The sequence below is a fragment of the Vombatus ursinus genome, unplaced genomic scaffold (assembly GCF_900497805.2).
Source record: "Vombatus ursinus unplaced genomic scaffold, bare-nosed wombat genome assembly UNPS02014801.1, whole genome shotgun sequence".
NCBI classification, from domain to species: Eukaryota; Metazoa; Chordata; class Mammalia; order Diprotodontia; family Vombatidae; genus Vombatus; species Vombatus ursinus.
Window position 1 is genome coordinate 23,125,791 of NW_020954579.1, and position 14,553 is coordinate 23,140,343.

Below are 14,553 nucleotides of genomic sequence, written 5' to 3' on the forward strand. Positions count from 1 at the left end.
ACCAATAAAATCAGAGGTCTAGTCCTTATCCCTATAAAGGAAAACAACCATGATAAAAATAATAAGTTATTTTTTAAAAGGCATTGTTCATAGGTAAAAACAATATAGAACAGGCAACAGCAGGTAAAAGACAATGATAAACCTGAACCTCCAGATTGGAACTGGCTCTAGAGGTATATTTTTCTGGTCTTTCTGGAAGGGAATTCCAAATCAGAAGTTCATGTGCACATACACATACTCTCTGCAATATCCCACTCAAAGACTGCAGATTTTCCTTACCCCATTCTGATAAGCTCCTATCCTTATTGACTATTTTTAAGGGAAAAAAAGGAAGGTTATTAAAACTTCATTAAATATTACTAAATAATAGGGATCTGAAAATATAAAAAAATAAAAACTGAATCTGAGATAATGACTATCTTTCTTTTGACCTCAAAACCCAAGGTTATTAATATTTCTATTTATAAAGAAAATGAAACTAATCTTTCCTACCCCCATAATTACCTTAAAAAATGTGTGTGTGTGTTTACTATACACACATGCACAGGTTTGTAACAGAATTAGCAATGGCATTTACATATAATTTGAACTTTAGGGGAATTCTTTAAGAAGATTTTGCCGTGTTACATTTCTAAAACTCCATAGCCCATTCTTCACCTTGAAAGTTTATTTTGCCATTTGCATTAACTATAATGATGTTTAAGAATAAGGACAAATATTTTTGAATCATATGATCAACAAAAACAACATTATAATGATTTTCCCTTTCTAAAAGCACAAGGCATTTTCAAATAGCAGCAACACAGTCCTGGAAAGAGAATATATTGTCTGAGAATTAAGGAACTATGTGATCTTGGGAAGTTGCTTGGTTTCTCTAGCCTTCAGTTTAATGTGCGAAATAAAGTTGAACTAAATAATCTCTAACCTTCCTTACAATTTCAAAATCCAATGAGTGTATATGTCTATATTAATATCATAAAACCTTTGCCTAATTAAAAAAATGTTCTGTTATTTTATAGATGAGAGAAATTGGGGCACAAAGAAATTGCAGTTTTATGTTATAGTTATTTGTAGCTGTTAGTCTAGACTTAGAGTTAGGGAGATATGGGTGCAAGCCCCATATCTGACATATACTGGCAACCAATAGATAAGGCAAGTAACTTCTCATTGACTTAAACAACTTCATAAGACTACAAATTAGAGATAAGTTGCTCTACATTGATGAAGGAAGTTAGCACATTGGGAACTCAGGTCCAAATTCTCCCTTCTTCCTCCCCCGCAAAAAACTCCCCCTACTACATTGTAAGTTTGAGTGTTGGGCATATTTTATTCATCTCTCCATCCCCTCCTAGCATAGTACCCTTACATAGTTAAGTGCTCAATCCAACATTTGTTGAATTTATATGAATGAAACTTCCCTGAAGTTACACAATTTGGAACAGAACTGAGAATAAAATTTGGTTATCTGACTCCTAACCTAACTCTCTATACTTCTAATATTAATCAGCTCATTTATTTTCAGGTCTTTGTAGCCATCAAATTGACCAAAAGCAGGAAGTGAAAGTCCCCAAAACTAGCAGATTATATTGTAATAGCGCCTTCTCTAGGATTGGTCATAATAGTTTGCCTTGGATACTTTAATGTTACAAGATATGGGAAAGGATGTTCTTTATCTTCTGTCTAAAACTTGGATCTCCTTGAGGCAAAACCTCATGCCTAACAAAGATGCTTCCTGGAATTTTCTCCCTCCTCATCTCTGTCTCCTGGCTTCTCTAGCTTCTTTCAAGTCCCAGCTAAAACCCTACATTTTACCAGGAGCCTCCCTCAATTCCTCTTAACACTAGTGCCTTCCCTCTGAAAGTATCTCCAATTTATCCCATACGTATCTTGTTTGAACCTGGTTATTTACATATTGTCTTCTCCACTAAACCATAAGAGCTTTAAGAACAGGTAGTGTTTTTGCCTTTCTTTGTATCCCCAGCATTTAGTATAGGCCTGCACATACATAGTTGGCACTTAATATATGCTTACTGATTTGACTTGAATTGCCCTCAAAACATAAAACAAAATTCCGAGATATTCCAAGAGTACTCTATTCTCTCCTTTCCCCCACCATTCTCTCACATATAATGCTTGCCTATCTACATGTTGTATCTTTCCCACCCTATTCCCAATAGCATGCAAGTTTCTTGAGAGTAGGAAGATTTTGGCTCTGGCTTTGTATTCCTAGTACCTAGTACAGTATCTTGAACATAGTTAAGTAACTAATAAATGACTGCTGAATTGAATTAAGCACACATTTATTCTCATATTCAATAACCAGTTCCTTATTCTAAGACACAGAAATGTAGAGTCCTACTTCTTCCTCAGTCACTAATCAATTGCTTTCTTCTTCTGCCAAAGTCTTCTTAGCTATCCATTCTTCTACCATGCAAAAGAATGGCCCATTCACACCATGTTAGGGGATGACTTGGAAATCCAAGTCAGCAAAAGCTGGTTGACATTCATGATTCTAGAGCATGTACCCAAACAAACAGTATTCAGAGGACAAAATTAAGAGGGGGAAGAGCAGGTGCCAGTATATTTCTTTCTGTGTGTGATGTTAAGACAGCAAGTAGAAAAGCCGTGTGAGAATTAACCTGCCGTCTTGCAAAATTGGCCAGAATACACATGGTGGGGTGGAAGAGGACATAAAAGTTCAAATGGTAGAGGATTAGGATAGGGATCTTAAGGAATTCAACTTGAACTTCAAGGACTTTAAAATTAAATAAATCAATTTATGAATATATACAATGTATCTCCCTATCATCCGTATACTCTAAAAGGAAAAAAAAAACTTGTACAGCTGCAGGAAACCTCAGCACTCTTATAGTTCAACCCTATTGTGTTTTAATAGTTACATTAAAAATTTAACATTAAATATCAATACAAACCAAAAACTTGCTGTTACTCCTGACCTTTAAATTAATTTCAATAACAAAATCTCACAATGCTGTATCAGTCACTGCACGTACCCATCAAAATTGTTTGTCCATTCATTCTTATTTACTTTCCCTCATATGTTTGCAGTTAATGTGCCATCCATTCTTCCAGTCACTTTTTCCACCTTGAATTCTTGCACAAATGTCTTTCTAGATTTCTTTGCATTCTTCAGTCTTAATTGCATTATAGTATTTCATTTCATTAATGTACCACTATTTGTTTAACCATTCCCCTATTGTTGGACATCTAGGCATCTCTATTATTTTAGTGATGAGGAAATTGTGACCCAGAATGAGGAACCAAGGCCACCCAGCTAATCAGTGACAAAGCCAGGACTAGAGCCCAGGTCCACTGACTTTCAGTCAAATGTTCTTTACCCTATAGCATACTGAATTCTACCTAGATGCACTGGTAGGGCATATAAACAAGGGACTATAAAAGGATGTCCATGAGTAGGATATAAAGGAAAGATTAATAATCTCTTACTGACTGAAAGGTTCACAGTACCCTTCCCCACCCTCCAGGGAAGGGGATGGGGGGGTGGGTGGGAAAAGAATCTAATTCCATGAAGGAGTATAGGAAACTAGGCAGACAGGTTTGGAGAAGGAGAGGAGACCCTACCATACCTATTGGCTGCATCCAATGACATTCAGGCAGGGCTCAGTCTTTTAACCAGGGAATTTTATAATTTACATAAGGCTTTAAGGTTTGCATTTTATCCTCACCCCAAGCCTGGGAAGTAGATGCAATTTTACAGTTGAGGAAAATGAGGCAGGCATAGATTAAGTGACTGTCCAAGGCTCATACAACTAGTAAGTATCTGAGGCTAAGGTATGAACTCAGGTCTTCCTGTCTCCAGGTCCAATTATATCACCTAGCTGCCTCTAGGAAATTCCTCTCTAAGTTCCTCCTCCAGTGCCTCATCACGGTATTGAGGTAAACCTGGGTTCTCAAAAGCTATCGTAAGCTCTGAGATAACCTAGTGGCACAGCGATAGATTCTAAAGCCAACTGTTATCCAAGGACCAGCCTAGCCACGTTTAGACAGACTCATCATCAGTTTTGCTCCCAAATGATGAATCTTTTGGTCACAGTAGCTCTTAAGCATTATAATATAGTATATAATGACTATATACTCACAGTATCTCTCAATCTGCACTGGCAGAGGAAGTGCCTCCAGTAATTGAATCACATGGATTTGAAACAATAAAGTAACCAACTGAGCATCCCACACCCTCTCTAGAATAGACCTTTCTAAGGGAAGCCCTTCCTAGTATCAGCAGGTCACCTACATAAATATGCACAAATTATCCAATGGTCTCTAAGAGCTTGTGACAGGTAAGCAACAAGGTTCTGAAAACTTACGCCGAAGTGGTCGGAGGTTGTTCAAATGCTTCTTTTGGAATCTTCAGCCCAGGGTTCCGCTTCCTGCCTATGGAGAAGAAACCACAAAAAAAGTTAAGACAAGAAAATACGAGCAATGGAGGCAAAGGTAGGTAAAGTGAATACAGGACAGCACCTACATGAAAACCGCTTTGACCTGCTAACCCCCATGGTTACAGGACCACCACCTCTCCTCAATTCCACCGAGTGAATTTCTTCTCATCTTTCAAAGCCCAAACAAAACCCCAAAACCTGCTCCAGAAAGCCTTCCCTGATCCTCCCTCCCCCTGCAACCTACAGCTGATGACCACCTTTCCCTTTCCCATAGACCTGATGTGATACATAGCTGATTATGTGTTCCTTTGTATTTTAGTTATAATATTTCCTATGCTTTCCCCAAACTACACTGTATTCCCTATGAGTACAGGAAGCATGTCTTATCTAGGCTTATGACGTCCCCCAGTGCCTAGCACAGTGTTCCATACACAGCAGGCTCTTACTAAATGTTAGTCTAATTCAATTGTTAGCTTTGTCCTACTCTTGCAGCCACTATAGACAGGTAGGGCAGGCAAGTTAAAAAAACAAAAACAAAAACCTGGATTTGCAGTGTTTTGTAGAACATTGGATTCTGTGTCAGGAAAAAAAAGTAGGTTCAAATCCTAGCTCTCCTACTTACTATCTATGCGACCCTGGACATTTTACTTTACTTATCTGGGCCTCATTCCCTTCTTTACAAAATGAGTAGGTTGGACTAGATGCTTAGAGATGCTTCTATGATCTTCACATTTGTGGGGAACTCTGGATGTGTTCCTGTACGACCTGGGCACAAGTCATAATTATACAGAACTTTAAAATTGATAAAATGTTTAATAAACATTGTCTCTTTTAATCACCATGACAGTTCTGTGAGATAGGTACTATTGGTATTATTATCCCCACTTTACAGAGGAAGAAACTAAGGCTCAAAGAGCCTCAGTAATTTACAGTGTGTCATACAGCTAAGGGCAGGTAGGTGACACAGTAGCTAGTCAGGAAGACCTGAGTTCAAATGCAGCCTCAGATACTTATTAGCTGTGTAACCCTGGCCAAGTTTGCCTCAGTTTCCTCATCTGTAAAATGAATTGGAGAAGGAAATGGCAAACCACTCAAGTATCTTTGCTAAGAAAACCCCAAATGGAGTTGCAAGGAGTCAGACACAACTGAAACAAATGAACAACAAAATACAGCTAATAAGCATCAGAGATGGGATTTGGACCTAGCAGGTCTTCCTGACTCCAAGTCCAGCACTCTATCAACTACAAAAAGCTCTCTACTTATTAGCTCCTTTGTCTATAAAATGAGGAGGTAAGACTAGAGGATTTCTCTTCTTACTTCTAGCTCAAAATTCTATGATCCTGAGGTTACTTCTCCCATGTATCTTTCTGCACCTGAGTCACACACTATATCGGCATTACCTTTTGCTTGTTTTTCCTCCTACTCAAATGAATCACTTGGCCTTTACCTTTTGAGTGACAAATGGCATAGAGAGCTGATATTTCACAGGTCATAGACAATGGCTAAAGAAGAAGAAAACAACATTGTCCTTTTGCCATTCTCAACCTCATACAATAGAAGAGCAAAACCATTGGAAAATGTGGTGTAGGAGGCCAAGCCAAGATGGCAGAGTAAAGGAAAGCAATACACTGAGTTTCTCTCCACAAATTTCCCCTAAAAGATCTAGAAAATACATCAGATTAAATCCTGATGGGGAAAAAAATCATAATGAGTCCTTAGCGCAGCCCATGTCAGCTTAGGAAGACAGACAAGGAGGTGAGTGAACACTGGAAACAAAATTGGGTCAGGAGCACACTGCAACAGAGCATTCCAACACCTAGAGAGAGGCTGTATACCAGGTCAACAGAAGGTCTCAGACCCATGTGAGGCATCCCCAGACCCACACCAGGGTCCTATGATGGTTACAGGTGTGAATTGGCAGCTTTATAGCCCACTGCCCAGTCCCAGGGTGCAGATCCTGGGCAGAGTGAGAAGAGAACAGTGGCATTCCCAAGTAGGGAGTCCCTGGGCAATGCATAGAGAAAGAAGCAAGTTCAGAAGCCAGCAGAGCGGCAGCAGTGGTGTGGCTCAGACCACAAGGTGTAAGGCTAGCCTGTGGAGAAATAAATAGGGCAAAAAGCCCAGACAAAAAGGGAGCCTACAATTCTACCTCTTAGACGGAGTCCAGCAGCAATCTACTCTTACACTGACCTAAATCAGTCAAGAACTTGCAGAGCTCAGACCAGAGGGGCAACAATCAGACTTTGTCCTGGATCAGACCACTTTGGGATCACTGAAAGTTTGCAGGTCTCCAATCTATCCCTGAGATCCTGCACAACACTCAATACTCCCAAGAAAGTAGCAACAGGACCATCCCTAACTTTCCCTTCAGAAATGCTACAGTAAGAAGGCAAGTCAAAAGAAGGAAGAATATGCAACACGCACACAAAGTTGGGTACAGAAATACATTTCACTCAACAGTGAAATAGGAAGGAAAGACAGCAAATAAAAGGAGGGATTTGTTGTTGTTCTGTCGTTTTCAGTCATGTCTGACTTTTCATGACCCTATTTGAGGTTTTCTTTGCAAGACACTTGAACTGTTTGTTTTTTCCTTCACCTGATCATTTTATAGATAAGGAAACCGAGGCAAACAGGGTTAAATGACTAGTCCAGGGTCACAAAGCTAATAAGTGTCTGAGACTAGATTTGAACTCAGAACTCAGGAAGATGAGTCTTCCTGACTCCAGGCTCAGCCCTCTATCCACTGCGTCACCTCACTGCCCAAAAGGAAGAATTAGTCCTAAGCAAAACAGATTCTAATGGTGTACAAAAATATTTGTAGTTCTTTTTGAGTTGGCAAAGAATGGGAATTTCAGGAGTTGCCCATAAATTGATTAATAGATAAACTTAGGGTATATAAATGTTATGGAATACTATTGTCTTAAACCATTACAAGCATAATTACCAATCAAGATTCCAGAGAACTGATGATGAAATATGCCACCCATCTCCTGAAATAGAGGTGAAAGACTAAGAATGGAAAATATTTTTTTTAATAACATGGCCCATGTAGAAATTTGTTGTGATTGACTATATATGTGTATGACCAACCAAGTTACTATCTATATGACCTTGGGCATCACTTAACCTCTCTGGGCCTAAGTTTCCTCATCTGTAAAACTGAACTAGATAAAATTCTGAGATCCCTTCTAATTCAAAATCTACAATCTTAAGATCCCTGTGACTTCCACCAAAACACCCTTCCTGGCAACCACTCCCCTATTATGTGTAGGCTTCCCTTATTAGAATAAGCTTCTTAAGGACAGGTAGTCTGTTGTTCTTTGTAGTTAGAGCCAGAGGGTGCCTGGCATATACCAAGTCTTTAATAAAGTCTTTTTCACTTCTTTGTTCATAAAAAAAAAGGTGTTGTCTATGAAAAGGACTCAAAACTGGCTCTTAGAAAGTTACGTACTATTATTTTTATACTTTTTGTTTTAACAGCAAACTTATTTCCAAGCATAATAAATACAAACCTATAATTGAACCCTCTCTTATTTAAAAAAAAAAAGGCAAATAGTTAAGAAAAAAATAACCAACACAGTTACCACATCTAACAATCTATGTGAGATTCTACCCTTGTAGTCTCCCACTTGGGAATATAATGTTCCATTAGCTATTCTCTGGAATCATTGTTGGTTTTCCATTACTCAGAGTCTGGCTTCCTTTTAATGATCTCTTCATTTACATTGTAACAGTCATTGTGCACGTTGTTCTTTTGATTCTGTTTATTTATTTAAAACTTGCCATGGTTTTTTTTTCAGTTCCCTCTTTAAACATTTTAAAATTTGTTATATTGTCACATTCATATGCCAAAATTTCTTCAGCCATTCTCCAACTGAGATGGGCACTCACCTTATTTCTAGCTCTTTGTTACCACAAAGAGTGCTGCACTGCATATTTTGTATGTGTGGAATTTGGGGCAGGGTGGGTATGTATCATATACTATTTAAGAAGAGATATGCTCTACTGGTGAGGGAATCTACTGAAGTCTTTTCTCTTTCCCCAATTTAATTTGTGAGCTATCTAAACTCCTGTGCAAAGAGAAAAAGCCACTTACTGGACAAATGTATTGATAAACTCTGTCTTATGGAACAATTAGTCCCTTTACTCCATCAAATAAATGAAAATTCAACGCAAAATTCAAGGGAACATTCACCAAAGGGCAATCATTTGGCAGACAGGCAGAAAGTTATGTACAACCAAAACACCAATGGATTACACAAATGATAAGAATGACAGATCTCAGAGTCCTCTTCTTTTCACTTCCCAACCACAATACCTTCATCCCCCTTTGTCTACTTCACCTTCCTTCCTGTCAGTCCATAAACATTTATTAAGATCCTACTATATACCAGGCATTGTGCCAAGCAGTGAAATTAAAAAGATAAAGACAGCCTCTGCTCTCAAAGAGCTCAACTGTGTAATAGAGGAGACAATATTCAAATAACTATAGACAAACAAGCTAACAGATGGGAGAAAATAGACATAATTAATCTACAGAGAGAAAATGAAAAGCTATGTGGGATAATAATAGATAGAATGCTGATCTGGAGCCAGAAAGATCTAAGTTCAAATCTTACCTATGACATAATAACTGTGTAACCTGTCTGACCTAAAGGTCCTTATCTGTCAAGTGCGGAGATCATACATGTACTGTCTACCTCACTACAAAATGGAATAATATATGTAAAGAGCAAACTGCAAATTTTAAAGTACTAAATGAATGTCATTATTAAAATACCTTGAAGTTTACTGATACCTAAGATTTTATAATACCTCAACTCCAGCAACCAACACAAACTGACCTAGTCTTCTTTAAAAAGAAAAAAAAAAAACAAAACAAAACATGTAAACAAAGCCAGCATAGCACAAATAACCAACTCCACATCATTCGCTAATTAGCTGGTTGTTCTATCCCATAGGTTAAGAAACCTGAAATAGCAACAGCTCTAATAGGTTTTGATAGCTGCAAAAGGACTAAGGGAAAGGAATCCAACAAAAGCCATTCTTTTTTTCACTCCAGAGATCACACTGTGCCTCAGAAGGTGGTAATGAACAATCAATTAACACGCATATATTTCATTCCTATTATGCTCCAGGAACTGTAGTAAGTGCTGGGCATGCAAATTCAGAGTCCCCGCTCTCAAGTAGTCTTGAGACACAGGATAATATTGGGGAGAAGGCAGCAGTAGCACTAGCAAGAAGCATCAAGAAAGGTTTCAGGTAGGAGAAGTTCTGGGACAATACCCACAGTTAGAATGTGTGATATGGATGATGATCCGGCATCAGAGACGGAGCAGGAGCAGACAGGTGGAAAAACCAAGCAAGACTAATGTCACAAAAAAAAAAAGAGAGAGAGAGAGATTACCTGGGAGGAAAAGGATGGTCAACCTATCATGGGCTTCATAGAGATAGAGACAAGTGAGTTTTGAGGGAAAATCCATTGGATTTGGCAACTGGTCAATTTGGAGATCAACAATATCAGTGGATCAATGAGTTTAGAAGTCAGATTGCAAAGGTCTGAGAAGTGAGTAAGAAGATACGAAGTAGAGGCACTGGGAGTAAACAGTTTTTTGTGATGCTGTTGATGTATGTTGCTGTTGTTTTAAGTTTCACTGTGAGAGGAGATATAGGATAATAGCATGAGGAGGTGGTAGGGTCAAGTGATTTTTTTTCCAGGGTGAGGGAGAGTTGGACATGTTTGCGAGTAGTACGGAATGCTAGCTGATTGAGATTGAAGATTTGAGAAAGACAAGGGATCAATCTGTTAGAACAGATTCAACCTGCTCGGCTCATGGCACATTTCCCAGCTCTTGCTGAAAAGTATACATACTTGGACACCCCTATATAAAGTTAAATGCTTGCTATAAACTAATCTTTGAGAAATCTACTCCCACCCTCTCCCATCCTCTCAGTGTTTCTTGACATAACTGTTTTCTTCCTTACTTTCCATAGCTGAAAGAAACACTTCTTATAAGGAAGAAAAATAATAAGCTGTCCACCTTCCAGCTAAGTTGATTTCAAAGCAATCTGCTCACTCCAGGAAGAGTGCCAACAACTGATTCCTAGCATTTAGTGTTGGATTTAAAGACAGACGTGCATGTTCGTGCCCATGCATGCACGAGCACACACACACACACACACACACACACACACACACACACCCCACACAGAAGAGAACAATATCTTTTAGGTGCCAAGTGACCAAAATGTGCCACTCTCTATGTTCTTTCTCTAGCCATTTCCATGCCATATAAAAAACAGAATGTGAAAAATTTAGGAACTCAGCTTGTATCACATGCCTTCTCTTACAACTGTATCATGTGCCTTCCTACTTAGGAAGACGATGACAAGCCTCTTTAAAAGGATGAATTCTGGACTTTTCAGTGAGTCTTAACCCTACTTTCTGTTATAAACTGCGCAACATGGCTATTTGTTAGGCTTTTCCACAGAACCATAAATACAGTGCTATGTAAGTTACTTGAGACATGAAATAATTTTGATGCTTTCATTTTGTTACATGTGTTGTGATCCTGCATCTGTGCCTTTATTCATTATAGGCCAACTCAGAACATCTGACCCTGACCAGATGAAACCAGGGTTTCCCACCTTTTAGTTAATTCACTATTGGCTCAGTGTTAGAATGATGCCATATACATGTGATATGGATGTTGCTTTCTTTTATTGTGCTTTTAATTCTGTGGTGTTTAAAGAATGAACTATGCTTAAAAAAGGAAATATTCAAAATCTGTAGTTCTTAAAGAGTGTGCTTTAAGGACAGTTAAAGATATTGAAGTGATTATTGGTGTGTAGAAGTCAAACACTTCAAGGATCATTTCAAACTCACAACAGGATTAGCTTCCCCAAAGCACTAAGTGAGATCAAAAGTGAAAAAGAACACTAAGAACTTACATCCTACTGTCAGTTTCCCTAAAATCAACTGACAATCATATGAAAGAAAAAAATTGCTGGATCTGGCATCAGCAAAGATGCACTCATTATTGATAATTAACATTCTCCTTCAGGTTATGCCCTAGGGCCTGGGAAGACAAGAAAGCAGGAGCCATGAAAAGTGGCAACTAATGAGTCAGTAGAAACGCTTATAATTCCAAAGAAAAATCTACCAGATTCTTTCTTGAGTTTCTGTACTTTTAGGGAAGACTCTAAGGAATCTAGAGATAAACTTGAGAACTCTTTTCCAGAAATCCCAAACTTCCCTAGGAATATTCCACAGGGCAAAGAACCAAGATTTTAATCAAGAAAAAGGTGAATATTTACATAAGGGTGCAAAACTGATATCATCCAGGTCTTTCTGGTTCTTTCTTATTCTTGTAAGATACTCATGTATTTCTTAGTTGCTCAGACAAATCATGAAAGATGACAAGTAGTTCACAGCTCAAATTATCCATGAGTTCTAATGTATGCAAACTCTAAAATATAATAATGCTTCAGTAATCTAAAAATGCTGGGAGTTTTTATTATAGATTACAAATTTTCATTTTCTGATGATATGTGCAAACATCAAGGCATAAGATATGAACTAACATTTCCCTTCAACCTCCAATTTTTCCAAAACTCTTGTCATCACTCTTGTCATCTCTTCACAAAAAACAAAAATGGTGATGAATACAGTATAGATTGAGTCAAGGGAATCATTCAAGTTTTGGGATGATAGTTTCTCCTCTAGCCTTAAAATACCATAAAACAAGTAATTATTAACAAAATGATAGAATACTCCATCAGTTTTTGGAAGAAAAGCACTTGCTGAGCATAGCACCAAATTAGTATGTTTAGATCATGGCTTCCTATGTATTTTTTTGTTATGCCACAGACCCCATTGGCAGTCAGGTGAAAGCAATGACCTCAGATCAGAACAGTTTTTAAAATAATTGAAAGAATGCTATAATTTAATTAGAGGGTAATGAAAACAAAAATAGAGTTTCCTACCCAAGCTCATGTATCCTCTAAAATCTATATATGAATCCTTTTAGAGTCTATGGATCCCAGGTAAAAAAGTCTCTGGTTTAGATAATAATGAATATGATGATGAACCCAGAAGGCCATATGTGAATGCCTTTTGCTCCCTATTGTGTTTCCTTTCCCTAAATTTAATTCAATAACTATTTATTGAGAGGCAGCATGAGATAGTGTGTGAGCCTTGGATTCAATTTCTGCCTCTGATATCTACTAACCTAAGTAATTCTGATACCTACTCTGACCCTGGGCAAAAGCAGTGAAACTGTATGTCCCTAAATAACTCTCCAAGGTTATAAGTTAAAGATGGTTTGTGGACCTGCATTTGTGGTAAGCATTTCCATACTGGTAGTTCCCTACATCAGTGACATCCTGGGTAAAAAACAAAAGGGCATAAGGACTGGACCTGTGATTTTATCAGTATAGAGAACTCTCAACTAAGCCATCTCCTTCTGCCATAGGGCCAGTACCACCTCTGCAATTGAAGAATTGGCTAGAGACTAGTGGTTCCATTTAGTGGTTCACCAAAGGGTTCTCAATAAAAATTCTCTAATGGCACCTAAAGCACCAAATAGTTGCAGAACATTATGAATAGTATGTTCAATTATCCTCAGAATTCACAACATTCGTTTTGTTATTGAAAAGGGTTTGAGGAACAAAAACAAAAAAAAAAAAAACAAAAAAAAAAATGCTGAGAACCACTCACCTAGGGCCCTGAGAGGTTAAGTCCAGGATCATGTGGGTTTGTATACACTAGAGATATTTAAACCAAAGTTTTCTTGATTTCAAGGCCATTATAGCCCAGCGAAGGAAAAAAAAAAAACCACTCATTAAATGCCTGCTATGTTCAAGGCATTGCACCAGTTGCTGGGGATACAAAGACAAAAACAAAATTGCCCCTAACCTCATGGAGTTTACATTTTATGGAAATATAAACTTCTAAGAGGTACTTTCTTAAGTCCTAAGTACCTTAAGTACCTAAGAGGTACTTTGGTTTCCCAAAAGGCATTTGGTTTGTTTAGCTAGTCTAGAAGCTGAAATTGAATTTCCTATATTAACCTGATTCATTTACTTCCCCCCCCCCAATCTCTACAACCAAGACACTTATGATATCTAAGAAAGACTCTAATGAATTTTTTTCTAAGATACTAAGATTGATGGTAAGATTAGAGACCTGGAAATCTGGTACAAATGCTTCATTTTACAGATGAGGAAACTGAGACTCACAGAAATTGAATGATTTGCCTAAGCAACTGGCAAATAAAAATCCATTACAACAGACTCTAGAGAAGTATTTAAATTCTTTGGTTGTCTGGGATGTTGCATGGAATATTACTGGAAATAAATGAGCTGTTAGCTATGGTTTAGACATATTTTATTACATAGATATTGATGTTGTAAGATTTTTAAAAATCGGGTTCAATAAATACTGGGAATTTTCAGCAGTAGGAACACTCACTAGAACACCAAGCTTCCTTCTGGAGATTTAATACCCTAGTTGTTTTGTTTTGGTTTTGTTTTGTTTTTTTACTAAAGCAAGAGTTTATTTGCAAGTACAGCCTGAAATTCACCCTGTGTCAAGTCAAGTTGAAAACAGAAATCTAAACATTCTACATTTTCTCCAAGATTTCAACGTCCCTTGAGGAGTTTTTCTCAAGGCCTAGTAATAGCATGCCTCTGTGGTAACTAAGGAAGTAGACAGGGTTAGGGATTGCAGTAGTGATTTCATTGCTAAAGGGATATCCCAGAGGAGGAAACTCAAACTATGCAATGAAAGCCTTCATCTACTCTCCAATTTATAGTCTGATAGAGTTACCTGGGGCACTTAGAGATTAAGTGATTTGCCCAGGGTCATATAGCCACTATTTGTCAGAGACAGCATTTGAACCCAGGTCTTCCTATCTAAATACTATACCATACTGTCTCTATAAAAGGAAATAGATGTTACTAGAATTTCACAGACTGAGAAACTAAGGCAAAGAGAATACAAATGCCTTGTCCTAGGTTATACATCAACCTAATAGTACAACCAAGAGTGGAAGGGAAAAGCATACTTCCCTTTTCCTTCTGCATATAAGAAAGAAAGAAAGAAAGAAAGAAAGAAAGAAAGAAAGAAAGAAAG

General features: G+C 37.8%; 1 protein-coding gene across 1 annotated transcript in view; it reads right to left on the minus strand.

The window, feature by feature from the left end:
• MAP2K6 (mitogen-activated protein kinase kinase 6) overlaps window positions 1-14,553 on the minus strand; it is a 133,949-nt gene that overhangs the window by 38,970 nt on the left and 80,426 nt on the right. Inside the window, exon 2 of the mRNA XM_027873098.1 lies at window positions 4,347-4,413. Within this exon, the coding sequence (XP_027728899.1) occupies window positions 4,347-4,413 (67 nt within the window). The remainder of the gene's footprint in view (window positions 1-4,346; window positions 4,414-14,553) is intronic.